This window comes from Myotis davidii, unplaced genomic scaffold, assembly GCF_000327345.1.
Source record: "Myotis davidii unplaced genomic scaffold, ASM32734v1 scaffold854, whole genome shotgun sequence".
In the NCBI taxonomy this organism is placed as follows: domain Eukaryota; kingdom Metazoa; phylum Chordata; class Mammalia; order Chiroptera; family Vespertilionidae; genus Myotis; species Myotis davidii.
This window is the reverse complement of record NW_006285939.1, coordinates 314,157-329,875: the sequence shown is the minus strand read 5'-3', so window position 1 is coordinate 329,875 and position 15,719 is coordinate 314,157. Positions and strand designations below refer to the sequence as shown.

General features: G+C 51.0%; 1 protein-coding gene across 1 annotated transcript; it reads left to right on the top strand.

The window, feature by feature from the left end:
- Positions 1–1,380: 1,380 nt before the first annotated feature.
- GDF2 (growth differentiation factor 2) lies at positions 1,381–5,120 on the top strand. The gene is made up of 2 exons (XM_006757121.1): positions 1,381–1,930; positions 3,899–5,120. Exons 1-2 carry the CDS (start codon positions 1,588–1,590, stop codon positions 4,837–4,839), a joined length of 1,284 nt encoding a protein of 427 aa, XP_006757184.1. The 5' UTR covers positions 1,381–1,587; the 3' UTR covers positions 4,840–5,120.
- Positions 5,121–15,719: the final 10,599 nt, after the last annotated feature.

Sequence of the window (15,719 nt, the reverse complement as noted above, 5' to 3'; positions counted from 1 at the left end):
TCCTCTGGCGACAGCACTCCCCGGCCTCCTGCCCCTCCCTCAGTGCAGGAGTTAGCCATTGCCTTGAGCTAGCCCAGGCCCAGGAGGCTTCCTGCCCCTTTTCCAAGCAGCTGTCCTGAGTGACACCCTTTCCCTCTACCCTCCCCTGGCAGGGCCCCAAGGGATAGGGACAGCAGTCCTGCCCAGGCCTGGCTAGCAGGCTCCTGGTGTTAACCTGTACTGGACCTCTGACCTCAACCTGCCACAGCCCCTCCTCCATCTCTGGAGGCTGCTCAGCGCAGCCACCCTCCCAGGAGCACCTTGTGGCTGTGGAAACACCGCCAGTGCTCCTCAAGGTAGACCCCTGAGGTTTTTTAGCGAGGCTCATTCTTTGCTTTGCTCAAACCCACACCTGATGGAAATGGACAGTTTAAGTGTGGGCATGATGCTCTTAAAATAGCACAGACCCTGGGGCCTGCCTGGAGGCTGTGGGCTGTGGCTGCTCAGCTTCCTCAGGCAGGGCCCTCCCTGCCACGCACCAGCTCAGAGCTCCACTCTCCCGTGTGTCTCCCAGACCACACGGTTCGGTTCCCCTGGATGAGGAATGTGGTCCAGGCGCCACTCTCTGACATGAGCAAAGACACACACACAAGGCCAGTGACAGAGCTTTTGGGGGTCCCTGGTGGCCAGCCTTGGGGAGCAGGCTGGGAGGCACAGGGCTTCCTCCTCAGCTCCCAGCAAAGTCAGACCTGGACAAAGCGACAGGCAGAAAGCAGCCCTGCCGCGGACCAGGGTGTGCAGGGGCTGCGTGGGCTCCAGCACGTGCGCATCCATCTCCGGCGACTCTTCTCTTAGCCGGACGCTGAGGACACTGAGAGCCTCGCTCCGGGTCCTGCTGTGGGAATGAGGCAGGAGCTGGGCCTGAGTCCTCATCTCGCCTGACGTCTCCTCGCATCACCGAAACACGTGCCACCAGCTTGCGTGGCCTCCAATGCCCGGGAACCAGCATGACAGACAAGCCCCGAGGCGGGACGTGCTGAGCCACACCTGCTGGCCTGCCTCCACAGGGAGCAGGCCCCCCACTCACCCCGCCACGGCCGTACCCAGCACCCACTCAGCCGGAGTCTGCAGGGGCTCCGGGGGTTGTGTTGCTTCTATATTTGGAGGCCTTCTTGTCGTGTTTGTTTCCTGGGTCCCTTGCTCCTGTGGCCCAGGAGATAGAGCACAAGTCACCCTGTCTTGAGATTCTTTTGAACAGAACTGGCAAGGAAATGAGAACGATCCTAATTAGGGGGTGATAACCCCGGAGAAATCCGGGTTCTCTGCAGCTGACCGTGCTCTTCCCACAGCCTGTGTGTTGTCAGATGTTTACAGAGCCTTCATTAGCTTAGCGCTGCCTCAGATAAGAGGTGGGAGCAGGCAGCGAGGGCCGATAAGAAGAGCGGAGGACGCTCGGGCGGCAGGGAGCCTGGGAACTGGCCGGGCGCTGTGTGCAGAGTGGCCGGCAGGACGATGAGGGCCTGCTCTTCCCGGGCTCCTGCCCACACCCGCTAACACGAGGTGGCCAGTGGCCGTCTCCCGTCCAGGGGACCCCCGTGCTGTCCCAAGATGTGCCTCGGGGCGCTGTGGGTGGCCCTGCCGGTGCTCTCCCTGCTGGCCTGCTCTGGGCAGGGGAAGCCTCTGGAGACCCGGGCGCGGGCGTTGGCCAGGGGAGATGCCCGGCTGCCAGCGGCAACGGGCGGTGAACAGGAGGGAGGCACCTTCGACCTGAGGATGTTCCTGGAGAACATGAAGGTGGATTTCCTACGCAGCCTCAACCTGAGCGGAGTCCCGGCCCAGGACAAAACCCAAGCAGAGCCGCCGCAGTACATGATCGATCTGTACAACAGATACACCACCGACAAGTCGTCCACCCCTGCGTCCAACATCGTGCGCAGCTTCAGCATGGAAGGTAGGGTCTGCTCCCCCAGGGCCCTGAGGGTCGGGGGTCAGGGGACATAGTACCCACAGCTGCACTGCCCGCTATGGTGGCCACTGGCCACAGGAGGCTCTTTAAGTTTCTATTAAATTCATTAAAATGAAATGAAATGGGTAACTTAGTTGTTTAGTTTCACCAGCTTCGATTCAAGTGCCGGGCAGCGGAGTGTGGCTAATGGATACCCTGCAGGACCTAGCAGCTGAGCCGCAGGGCCTGCCCCAGGCAGCTGTGCCCTGGGGGAGCCACCCTGGGCCTTGGCTCCTGGGCTCAGTGGGAGCTGAGAGCATGGCTGCGCCCTTGCCCCCTCCCTCTCTCCGTTTCCCCCCTTCCCACTGGCCCCTTCCCACCAAGAAACAGACTGCACATTGGGCCTCCAACCTGATATATTTTTAAACTTTGAGAGAACATCTCTCTCATGAAAAGGTATAAAAAATTCATATTAATGCCCCTGAGAGATTAACACTGGAGGACTACTTAATTATTTTCTAAGTATATAAGAATGGCCCTGATTTGGGAGGACTGGAAGAGGACAAACGCCGACTCAAGGCTTATGTGCACTAATTCACACAATCAACGCAAGTGAGATGACTGAGCACGAGGGCGAGGCTTTCAGATGCCGAGGGAACTGCCACACCCTATTGGTCAGCAGCTGCACTGTGCCTCAGGCCCCCTGCGTGCAGCGGGTCTCCTGCTGCGGCATCCTCCCTCTGAACACCCCACGTGGTGTGGTGTGGTGTGGCGCGGGCCTCTCTTCTCCGCCCTGGGCTGGAGCCCGGAGGCTCCTGCAGGCCTTGCTCATGCCACAGCCGCCAGGCCCCCCTCGAGGGCGCTGTGCTCACAATGAATGCCCAGCAGTGCCCGATTTCCTGACTGCCCAAAAGGAAAATCTAGATTTTATGTGAACTTGCTTGATTTTTAAAACACTGGCTTTATTTTGTTACTGCAATCGGCCAGCATCTCACCAGGCCCCCAGGGTACATCTGTGTCCTCTGTTTTAGGGCTTCTTTGGCAAGACCTAACCATTGAATCCCACAGTCTGGGAGTCCAGCGCTTAGAGTCATCTTAGGGCCACCTCACCCCACCCTCAGCATATCCGTGCCCTGGAAACAAGCGCTCTGACGGCCCCAGCTCTGCTGGTGGCCAGCACTCCTGTGGAGGCCACGCATGCTGCCCTTCACAGCCTTCACAGACAGGGAGGAGGGCATTTGCTTTGAGACCTGTGACTGCAGCCCACAGCCACTATCAAGGCAGGAGCACACAAGGCCCCTAGCGCACTGCGCACAGACCCCACATTACTCGATAAAAGCACCTCAGCGGGTTCTGCAGGGATTCAAACAGCTGTGAGGGGACCACAGAGAACTGTGCGAAAGGCCAAGTGCTTGGGGGGCAGGGCATGCGCCGGTGGGGCAGAGAGCCTGGGGAGGACACAGAAATATTGACTGGGCATCTAGTATGCGCCAGGACAGTGTCGGCTAAGTTACATGCACCATTGTTTAAAATCATACACTCAGGATCAGCTCTCAGAAGATGACAGTTTTATTGTATCCATCTCTTTTTTAAAAAATGAGGATCTTTGCAGAATGTGAGCACTTTGGATGTTAAACATCCGAAACCCACTCCCACTTCTGTAAAACTGAAATAACAATAGATCCTTGTAGGAGTTATGTGAAATGTATGTGCAAAGTCCCTCCTGCACTGTGGGGCACCTGGTGGAACCTGGGCCTGTTCCCTCCCATGCCAGCATCTCCTGCATCTGCTTTTCTTTGCACAATTCTAAGTGCACCTTTCAGACACCTCTTCTACATTAAGGGCTTAAGTGAAGCCAAATAGAGATTTGACAATGTCATCCCAGGTGCCCTTTCATGGGAGCCATGTGCTCAGCTTGGTGTCATGAGCCAGACCCTCCCAGCAGGTGCCCATCACTGTGTATTTGCATTTCAGATGCTGTCTCTGTAGCTGCCACAGAGGACTTCCCCTTCCAGAAACACATCTTGCTTTTCAACATCTCCATCCCCAGGCATGAGCAGATCACCAGGGCAGAACTCCGGCTCTACAGCTCCTGCCAAAGCCACGAGCGCCCGTCTCATGAGCTGAAGGGAAACGTAGCCATTTATGATGTTCTGGGTGGAGCGGACACAGGGGACGCTTCTGCAGGAACCAAGGCCTTCCTGCTGTCCCAGGACATCCGGGACGAGGGCTGGGCAACCTTCGAGATCTCCAGGGCTGTCAAGCGGTGGGTCAGGGCCGACTCCACCAAGAGCAAAAATAAACTGGAAGTGGCAGTGCGGAGTCACAGGAAAGGCTGCCACAAGCTGGATATCAGCGTCCCCCCCGGCTCCAGGAACCTGCCCTTCTTCGTCGTCTTCTCCAATGACCGCACCAATGGGACCAAGGAGACCCGGCTGGAGCTCAGGGAGATGATCGGCCACGAGCAGGAGAGTGTGCTGAAGAAGTTGTCCACCCACAGCCCAGAGGCGGGGGGGAGCAAGGGCGAGGGGGGCGTGGGAAGCCACATGGCCACGGGGTCATCCTTAGCCAGACGGAAGAGGAGCGCTGGGGCCAACAACCACTGTCAGAAGACCTCCCTGCGAGTGAACTTCGAGGACATCGGCTGGGACAGCTGGATCATCGCGCCCAAGGAGTACGATGCCTACGAGTGTAAGGGGGGCTGCTTCTTCCCGCTGGCCGATGACGTGACCCCGACCAAGCACGCCATTGTGCAGACCCTGGTTCACCTCAAGTTCCCCATGAAGGTGGGCAAGGCTTGCTGTGTGCCCACCAAACTGAGCCCCATCTCCATCCTCTACAAGGATGACATGGGGGTCCCCACCCTCAAGTACCACTATGAAGGGATGAGTGTGGCAGAGTGTGGGTGCAGGTAGTGCCGCCTGCGGGCAGGGAGACCAGGTTGGAGGGGCGTAAGGAGCGGTCCTGCGACAGGGATGAGGTCCATTTGCATTCCAGCCTGGAGAAGGAAAGGGAACTGTCACACCCTCCAGGTAGAGCCTGCTCTCCCTCTCAGGGCCGCCCCCCACACACCGCTGGGTTTCACGCAGGGGAGGCAATGGCAGGGAGGTAAGGGCCTGGAGAGAACAGGGCCACCCGAAAGGGTTGTTGGGGTGGAAAGGGAGATGACAACAGGGGAACAAGAAAAAAAAAAATAATCCAGCCAAGAAGTAACCAGTTCGATGCCCGGCCAGGGCACATGCCTGTGTTGGAGGCTTGATCCCCATTAGCGGAAGTGCAGGGGGCGGATGATGGATGTAAGGGTTGTTGGGGTGGAAAGGGAGATGACAACAGGGGAACAAGAAAAAAAAAATAATCCAGAGTCAGCAGAACACTGAGCAAGGTGAGCCACAGGAGTCTAGACAGGTAGGTGATGTGTAGAGATTTAGAGAAATTAGAGGGGTGGAAGGGACTGGGGCTTATTCCAATAACCTCGGGGCGTGTGAGGGGAAGAAATGGACCATGTGCTTACACCAGTCATTTCACATCCCCACAACCCAGTGAGACAGGCGTTTTGACCCCTAACTTATATCCGCAGAACCCCAAACTCAGATAGGTCAAGTGGCACCCATCAGTCATCTGACTCCACCTCATAGGTTTCCATAGGGCGATCTATCACCCATGCCTAGGACCCTCCCAGGTGCCCCATCACAGTGTGGCAGGTCACCTTGTAGCTACAGGTCAGTTAGATGCTGGGAGGTGGGGAGCGTGGGCCATTGGGCTGAGACTGGCCAGTATTCGCCAGTGGGACTGGTTTGCCAGTTATATCCAGGACATGTTCTGGCTGCTCCGTGCCGGTGCTGACGCAGTGGCCAGTGCTTTTTAACATCACCCCAGAGTCACTGGGAAGGTGTGCCTAAACCAAGTGCAGGGGAGAGAGCGGGGCAGGGGCACTCGGCCACAGTGTGCACAGTGCTTGTATGGCCAGCAGTTCTCACGGGCCACTTGCTGCCCGTGCATTCAGGCCGTGTGGTGGTTTGGGAGGGGCAGACACAGTCACCCTAATGGCCGGGGCCTCTGGCCTGCATCTCAGCTCCTCGCTCAGCATAACCAGCTCCCCACACAGGCTGTGCTGCATCTGGCTTCCGGAGCAGTGATCTAGGCCGTGGTCTGGGCGTGGGCTGCGCCAGCCCTCACTGACCCAGGAGGACACGGTTTCTGTTTCCTCTGTTTTTCCTCCTCCTCTGACTCGAGACACACATGGAATAGGACGGGGTCAGAAAGAGTCTAGAAGTGGTGAAGATTCCCTCCATCGCCCTTCTGACCACTGGCCAGGGCCAAGCCCAGCAGAGGCCTAGAAAGACCTGGGCCATGCCCACTGGTGGAAACTCCCAGTATGTTACCAAAAAAAAGGTTTGTGCTGAATGTTTACATGGAGCCAATGAACAGCTTTAACATAAAATTGCAATGAAACATCATTGTTTGATTACTAGAGTTTTAGAAAACACGAATTCCTGGTACGACAATGTGCTCAGCCATAAAGATGGGTGGTGGGTGTCTTCCTGTCCCCATGGCGTGTTTCCACGCCTGCATCAAAGTTTTACTTGGAAATAAAGCCAAACGTCTAATCTGTGGCCTTTTGTGGATATAAGACCTGGGCCCGATGGTCCCTCAGCCCCACACCCTGCCCACCCCTGCCTACAGGCCCTTCTTTCAGTGGGTGGGCGAAGGGGAGGGGATGGAGAGGTGCTGCCATGTGAGGGGGATGGACATGTCTGTGTAAGGGCATGTGTGACTATGCGGGCATGGGCATGAGCATGAATGCAGATATTTGTAAGAGACCAAGGATAATTAGCCACCGTGCCATCTTCATCCCCCCACACGTGTCAGGGGAGAAAGGCTAAGACACACATCTGGCCCTGCATCACCTTCACCTGGCATGCTGGGCCACACAGTTCCAGCATCCACTCCACTATGTCCCTGCTCAGCTGCCCAGCGCCAGCCAAATGCCCTCAAGAATCACCCTGTTCTTGGCCTTCAGGTGACTGGCTGAGCCACCCCACCCCCACTCCACAGCCCAAGTCCACCTGCTGGGACCCTGCTCTGGTGTCACCCCTTGGGACCTTTCCCAACCCTCTGGGCCTGATATTCCTGGCTCTGAGGAACACCAGTGCCTCTGTCACAGCTGTCACTGGCCTGGGATGGACACCTGACAGCCTCTCATCTTGAGCCTCCTGAGGCAGCAAGTCCCCCGGGGACAAGGCCCGAGAGCCTCTGGTCTCTGTCGATCCTGGAGGGCCGACACGGCCTGTGGCTCAGGACAGACTGGCGTGAGCGACCGTGCAGGGACAGGACATAGGACATGCAAGGAGCAGCCCCAGAAGTGTGCTCTGGCCGCATCTTCACGGTTTCCTTTTGCAGGTCACCCCATCACAGATGGAAAGGCAACAGCGCCACCCTGTGGTCCCTGCCGTGTAGCACCTGCCCTGGGCCTGAGGACCACCTGTCACCTGCAGGGTGGTTTCCTAACCCTGTTGCTGTTTGTCACGTGAGAGCAGTGGCATTGCCATCATCGCACACAGCAAAGTGATGGCTTGGCAAGACTGGGCTGTCCTGAGCCCTCGTATGACCTGCTGTCCTGACCGGAGCAGCGGAGAGAGAGGCTCGGGGACAGCGAGCAGAAGCCACAGGCCACACAGAGGGACAGCGGGATGCGAGTGGAGAGGAGGGACTGCGAGGACAGCCAGGAGGGAGGCTGGGGCACCCCCAGACCAGGCATGAGAACAGACATTTATACCCCAACCTTTATAAGCGGAAAGGCCTCTGGCTTCAATTCAGGGGAATTCTGAAGGGCCCTTCCTGCTCCAGAGCTCCCTGGAATTGGCCGAGGCCCCTGCTACAGCTGCGTCGCCCTCAGCCTCTCCCTCTGCCCAGGGCAATGCCCGCCCCTAACTGACAGTGCAGCCTCCCGTCCCGCCCCTCACCCCTGGGATGTGAGGGACCAAACCCCATGGGTGGGCGAACAGCTGACTAAAGGGCAGTACATGCGTTTGGGGGAATAACGTAGAGCCAATAAAAAGCCTGTGGCCCGTGTGCAGCAGCATGTCTAGCTGTTAGAACCTAGTGCTGAGTGGAAAAGCAAGCAGCACAGCGAATGCCCAGCGTGACGTTCACCACATCAACGAGCCCCACACCGAGACGCGTGCATCCAAGGAAGATAATTACGCAGAAGGGAGCAGCTAATAAAAGCGCCAGAAGCACACAGCACATGGCAGGCAGGCGAGGAACGCCCGCAGCTATGTCTCCACAATCATCCTCGCAGTCATTTCTTGATATATGTGTCCTCCCCCTTGGGAGCGTGATTTGTCTTGGGGTCCCCAGAACTGAGGCTGGGGGGACGCCAGCATGAGGCTAGAAAAACACCCACTGCTTCTGCCCCTTCCCTTGTCCACACTGTGCAGGCACCAGGTATCCCTGACCCGCTGTCAGCTCCATGAGGCTGACTGGGTGGACAGGTGGGGAAGACAGACTTCAAGGTCAGCGTGAACTTGCAGTCCCAGGTGCCTGGAGTTGGCATGCACTTGCCCGCTCTCTCCGGGCCGGGCAAGTGGGGCCTCGCGCCAGGAAACAGAGGCCACCACTGCACAGGCCAAACAGCTAGCGCAGCAGGAAGGGAGACCCAGCTCTAAAGAGCATGAGCCACAGACATTGTTCGGATCCCTGACAGCGTCCAAGGTGCAGCCTTCCTGTGTCTTCGGATCTGGACAGTGAGTGGTGCCCCCTGTGCTTTCCCAGGACCCCAGCATCACACTGCGGCGGCACGTGGGCCCCCCTCCAGGGCATCCATGTCAGTGCCCGAACTGCCCTTCCTTTGCCTGGACAATGCTTCTGCCGGGCAGTGCTTGACCAGCCTCTCCCTCGGGCTCTGTGACCGTCTTATTTGCCAGGGAAGGTCCTGGTCTCTGCCTGCTTCCCTGTATAATTAGTATCAGGGCCCTTGTTGACAGCATGTTACGTATGTGGTGTCCATAGTCACAGATAGCTCAGAGGCGGACAGCAGAGGTCAGTTGGGAGCAGCAGGGTGGCGGGAAGGGCATGGGTGTGGCGTCACCTATTGGCTCATGGCGACCTCAAGGCAATGGGCTCACTGAGCCTTGATGTCCTTGCACATCACTCCAAAAAATGGCACAGCCACTTGCTACCCAGGGAAAGTTCACTAGGGCCTCCCATTTTCTGAGTAACGCTCAGGAAAGCATCAGAGCCACCCTTATCTTCTGTTACCGTTTTGGCTCTGAGCCTTCGTTTCTATATCCCATTCCCTCCTCTCCATTTTCCCTCCCTGTACCTGGCTTGGAAGTGAGGGGCCTCCCATGCACTTGCACCAGAGCTCCTCCGTGCACTCAGTATCCAAACCTGAAACTTAGCCACACGCTTGGGGCTCGCAGAGACACGCTCCACGTCCTTGCTCTGCCTCGGCCAGGGGCCTCACAGACAAGACCCTGGTACCTTTTCACTATTGGGGTTCAGACATATAGATATGTCTGATGGACCTGGGGAAAGTGGACCAAAACATGCAGTAAGAACAGCTAAGTCTTGCGGGGGTTGGGGGAATCATCATAAATGAGGATGGAGTTGGACAGGCAAGCTCTTCTAAGCAGTGGAGTTTGGTGATTCAAGGCACAGGGTGAGGCCGCACCAGACAAGACAAGCCAGGGAAAGATGATGATGGCGAGCTGGCGGGAGAGGACCATTGAGAGGGAACGTTGGTAGAATTATAGCAGGCTCTTCTGGAAGAGGGCTAGGCACTAGAAAAAGAATGTCTTTGTTCAGTGGGGAGAGAGAGAGAGAGAGAGAGAGGAAAAGGCAGGAGGAAGCCTGCTAGAGAGCAGATGCTTAAGGGACATCAGGGTAAGTCTTCATAAACTTGGATTTGGCAGAAGATTCTTAGGTATAAAACCCAAGTAAGACCAACAAAACAAAATTAGGTTAAGTGGACATCATGGAAATTAAAAACCTTGTGTTTCAAAGGACACCATCAACAAAGTGAAAAGACAACCCACAGAATGGGAGGGATATTTGAAAATCATGTATCTGATAAAGGACTTATATCTAGAATATATAAAGAACTCTTACAGCTCAATAATGAAATGACAAATGACCCAAGTTAAAAATGGGTGAAGAATCGGAATGGACGTTGGTCCAGGAAAGATACATAAATGGTACATAAGCACCTGAAAGATACTTGATATCTTTAATCATTCAGAAACTGCCCATGAAAACCACTATACACACTAAAATGGCTAGACTCAACCATAGAAGTGATAAAATGAGTGCTGGCAAGGATGTGCAAAAACTGAGACCCCAGAGGTTGCTAGCGAGAAGGTAACGTGGTGCAGCCACTTTGGAAAACAATTTGGCAGTTCCTCAAAAAGTTAAACATGGAGTTACCATATGATGCAACCAGTCCACTCCTAGGCATATTCCCCAGAGAAATGAAAATGTATGTCCATACAAAAACTGCACACCAATGTTTATGGCAGCATAATTCACAAGAGCCAAAGGTGGGAACAACCCAAATGTCCGTCAAGTGTTGAATGGATTAGCAAAATGTGGTCTATACGCACAGTGGAATATTATTCAGACATGAAAAAGGAAGTACTGGCACATGCTACAACCTGGATAAATCTTGAGAACATTATGCTGAGTAAAAGAAGCAGTTACAACAGACTTCGTACTATATGATTCCACACAGGTGAAAGTCCAGAACAGGGAACTCAATAGTGACAGTAAGTAGAGTGATTTCTTGGGGTGAGGAAGCAGGGATGAGGGATGGCAATGGGGGAATCTCTGAAGAGTGCTGGGTTTCCTTCTGAGGTGATGGAAATGTCATGGCTGTACAGTTCTGTGAAGATACTAAAAACATTGAATCGTGCGCTTTAAGTGGGTGAACTGTACACATGTGAATTGTATCTTAATAAAGGTGTTTTTAAAACATTAAGACAGACAGGTACAAAAAAAGTGATCTAACACGTTGCAAATGGGATTATTTTCCAAATACATCTGCTTTCCGAAGCCTCTCTCTCCATCCGCTGCGCCCTTTTCTTTGTGTGACTCTAAGCGTCTCCTCCAAGCCCTCCCGATTGGGTTGCCCTCGGAACCTTGAGCCAGCCTGTCCGTGGAGCCAGGCCCACCAACAGGGACCAGAATCTCCGCAGACCAAGCCCTCTCATCAGCCTGGCTCAGGACACACAGCCCAAGTGGCCTTCGTACAGAGCTCGCAGGATGCTTGATGGAAGACACACAGGGGCTAGGAAGCTCAGTGTCACTATAGACAGCCTTGTCCTGACACAGGCAGCGTCCCCACCTCTCGGGATCAGTCCCCCAGCAGGCACCTTGGACACGAGATATCGAGAAGGCCTGCCAACGTCTGCCTCTTGGCCCAGACCCTTCCCTTCTCTATTCCCTATCCCTCTTCCTTGGCCCAGAGCCAGTCCTCACATTGAGGCGACATCCTGGGCAGTGGTACCAGCCTCACTTCCTGGACCTGAACCATGCCTAGGCCCCAGGCCCTCTGGTATCTGCCCCCTACCGGCTCCCAGGCTTCCCAGGTGGCTCCTGCTCTTAGATTCTCAAGACTGTGATTTACTAACCACTCCCAGCCACCCCCAGACCCCACCCAAGTCAGCCCATGTTATCGCCTGGCTCCCCCGGAGGCAGGAGGGGGTGGCTTCACCCCAGCATACAGCACACCATATGCTCTGGAGTTATCAGAGACATGGCATTGCTGGGGTTAATAAGGCCATAGGGATGCAAGTCCCTGCTCTTGCTGCCCCCTTCAGCCCCACAAGTCATGCCTGGAGCTGTGATACAGACCCAGGCGCTAAAGCCCAGGTAAGCAGGTGCAGAATCCCTAGAGGGCGGTGATGTCCTCCCTTCCTTCAGCTGCTCCATGCTCCTCAGCTCTGTGGTCTTGGGAGACTTCTGTAAACTCCCCCAGCCTCAGCTTCCTCACCCACAAAACAGGACCAGAAGTGTAGGAGAAACCACCTTCGAAAGGGGTGTGAGTGAAGCCTCTTTCTGCTGAAGGCATCATCCATGAACCAACATTGTACAAGGCCCTGGATCTGGAGTAGCAGGAAACTGACTTGACCTTGGTTGCTATTCTTACTGTGTTGCCTTCCTGGTAAAAATGATTTCTTAGCCATGAATTCCCTCGAGATTCAAAATGTCTTTCTCATTTATTTGTGAAAATCCAGAACTTGGATTGGGACTTGTGTTCTTGTGCTTCACTTCTAAGGTGTCTCTGGGCATCACTTAACCTCATTCATTGTCTCTACGCTTGAATGTCTGGCCCACTGCACAGAAAATGTTTGGTGCAAGAAAGGGGCAGGACCACCATGTTCTGCAAAGACATTTCCATCCGCAGAGAAAACAGGTGGGCCTTATTCCCAGGTGATAGGCCTTATCACTATTCTGCCTCTGAGCCCCTGACACATCTCAGAACTGATCCAAGTTAAAAGGCCTGGACACCACTGGGCTCATTGCCTGGCACACCGTGCCCCCTGGTGGAGCTGCACCCGCAGATACTCTAGTTCTTTTCTGCCTTCATATCAGGGAAATGGTGTCAGCTTTGGGGCTGTGAATACTTTCTAATATGAGTAATTAATGCTGGATAATCTACATTCTAGATTTAAGTTATTGTTTTCCTTTTAAATGGCACAAAACTGCTAACATGCCTGGTTAAGAAATAAGAAATAAAGAACCAGCCTTCCTTCCTTGCCTAGAGCAATATTTCTCAGCTTCTCAGATAATTGAAATAATATTCATTCTACATGAACTATTCCATGAAATAGAAAAATGAAGGAATATGTAGGAGATAAAATATGAGTTCAGCATTGCCTTGATACCAAAGCCAAAGAAAAGAAGACTGCAAATCCTTAGCCAAATGCTCATCAATTGAATCCAACAACATATCAAAAGGATAATACATCATGACCAAGTGAGATCTACCACACAAATAGGCTGGTTAAAAAGCAGGAAGCCAATCAGTGTAATCAACCATCTTAACAAACTAGAGAAGAAACATATATGATTATCTCAATGGATGCACTTGACAATAATATTCATTCCCAAAACAACTATGAATAGATGATACTTTTGTTAAACTGAAAAAGAGCATCTATGGAAAAATAAGCAATCTATAGCTGACATCATACTTAATGGAGAAAGACTGAATCTTCCCCTAAAATCAGGACCCGGCACCAGAGTTCCTAATGAGTGCAACAAGGCAAGGACAAGAAGTGCAGTCTGTAGATGGGAAATAGAGCAATGCAATATGAATACACCCTTAGAAAATTCTTAGGAATCTCCAGAAACATGCTAGGATGGATAAATAAATTTAACCCTATTGCAGTATATAAAATTAATACAAAATGAGTAACTGGAAATGAAAATTTAAAGAAAAACTATCATTTACAATAGCACCCCAAAATGCAAAAAGTACTTAGTTATACATTTAACAAAATATTTACATGATACATAGACTGAAACCATACAACATTGATAAATCAAAGAAGACTTAAATAATAAAGAGATATACCATATTTATGAATTGGAAGGCAAATTATGAATTGTCTTCCAAACTGATCTATAGATTTAACACATTCCTAATCAATTGTTAGATTCTAAAATCCTTTATCTGAATCTCAAATTTATATGGATAATCAAAGGAACCAGAAAAGTCAAAATAATTTTGATGAAGAATAACAAAGTTAGAAGACTCACACTATGTGATTTCAAGACGTACTATAAACTGTAGTGACCAAAACAGTATGGTATTGGTGAAAAGACAAACAGATGAATGTAACAGAACAGAGAGTACAGAAATAGCCCCACACATATGTGGTTAATCACTTTTTGATCAAATGCCAAGGCAATTCAGTGGAAATCTTTTCAACAATTAGTGCTGGATCAACTGGATAGTCCCATGGAAAAAAATAACCCTTGACCTTCTACTGCACACCATACACAAAAGTTAACTCAAAATGGATTATATATGTGAAACCTAAACTATGGGGCAGGGATGGGAAATCTTTTTTCTGCCAAGGGTCATTTTGATATTTATAATATCATCATTAGACCATACAAAATTATTAACTTAAAAATTAGCAGCTATATTTGGTCAAACATTTAATTAAACCACCCCTAAGGCCTTGGTAGGGCCAGACCAAATGATTTCTTGAGCCTTATATGGCCCATGGGACAGAGGTTCCCCACCCCTGCTATAGGGCTTCTAGAAAAAGACATTAAAGACAAGCTTTGTAGCCTTGAGATAGACAAAGATTTATTAGATATGGGACAAAAATATAAATTATAAAGGAAAAATTGATAAATTCGAATTTATCAAAACAAAAACTTGATCTTCAAAATTCATTAAGAGCATGAAAAGACATGCCACAGATTGGTATATATGCAAACCATGTATTAGACAAAAGACTCATCTCCATAATATAAAAATAACTCCTACTTTATCAATAATAAGCAAAAAATTCCCCTCTCCTCCCAACCCCAGCAAATGAGCAAAAGATTTAAACATTTTGCCATAGAATATATACAAATGGCCAATAAATATAGGGTGTTCCCCCAAAATGTATACAGACACTTTGAATAATTATAAAGACAATGTTTATTAAAATACATTTCATTTTCAAAATTGAGCTATTAGCTGTTAAAGTGTGTAAACATTTTTTGGGGATACCTTGTATATAAAAAGATGCTCAACACCATAAGTCATCAAGGAAATACAAATTAAAATCACAGTGAGAAGCCACTATATGCCTATTTGAATGGCTAAAATAAAAAGTCTGACTATATCAATTGTTGGTATTGATGTGGAAAAACTGGAAGACTCATATATGACTGGCAGAAATTTAAATTTTAGAAAATAGTTAGGTAGTCTCTTAGGACATTAGGCATGCAGTCCTGTCCTACCAAAAATAAAAGCCTATGTCCACACAAAGACTGATACTCTCACTTTCACAGCAGCTTATTGTAAGAGTCATTCACGTGTAAGTCTAACAAAATATGAGTGGATAAAAATTTTGGTATATCTATAGAATGAACTACTACTCCACAACAAATAAATAAATAAATAAAGGAATTAATGGTATGCTCAACAACATCAGTGAATCTCAAAATCCTTGAAGTAAAAGACATGAATAAAAGAAGACAAAAATTAGTATGTATTGTATAATTCCATTTATATAAAATTATAGAAAATACAAACTAATCTATAGTGTTTGGGGATGAGGACAAGGTATATTATCATGATTGTGGTGATAGTTTCATGAGTGTATAATGTATGTCAAAACTCGCCAAATTCTACACTTCAAAATGGGCAGCTTATTATACATCAAGTTGTAAGACCAACAACAGAGAAAGTATACATTTATTATATAATTTACAAGTTACTGAAAAATATCTACACTAATAAAAGAGAAACATGCAAATTAGTCACTCCACTACACCTACCAGCCAATCAGGGCGAGTATGCAAACTAACCCAACAAAGATGGCAGCGGCCACAAAGCTAGAGGCTTGGGTTGCCTCTGGCAATGGAGGAAGCCAAGCTTCCTGCCCGCCCTGGCCACTGCTCAAGGAGTGGCTGGGGGCCTGGGTTGGGCAACCCAGGCTTTCAGCCTGCCCTGGCCACCGTTCAAGGGAGAGAACAACACACAGATGTGGCCAGGAGCCTGAGAGATCAACCAGAGGGGCACCTGCTCCAAGCCTCCGTGGTGTGGCTGGGGGGCGGCCCCCAG

Coding starts and splice junctions, on each gene's coding strand:
- GDF2 (XM_006757121.1), top strand. CDS start 1,588: ATGTGCCTCGGGGCGCTGTGGGTGGCCCTGCCGGTGCTCTCCCTGCTG. Junction 1,931..3,898: donor GCGCAGCTTCAGCATGGAAG/GTAGGGTCTGCT, acceptor TTTGCATTTCAG/ATGCTGTCTCTGTAGCTGCC.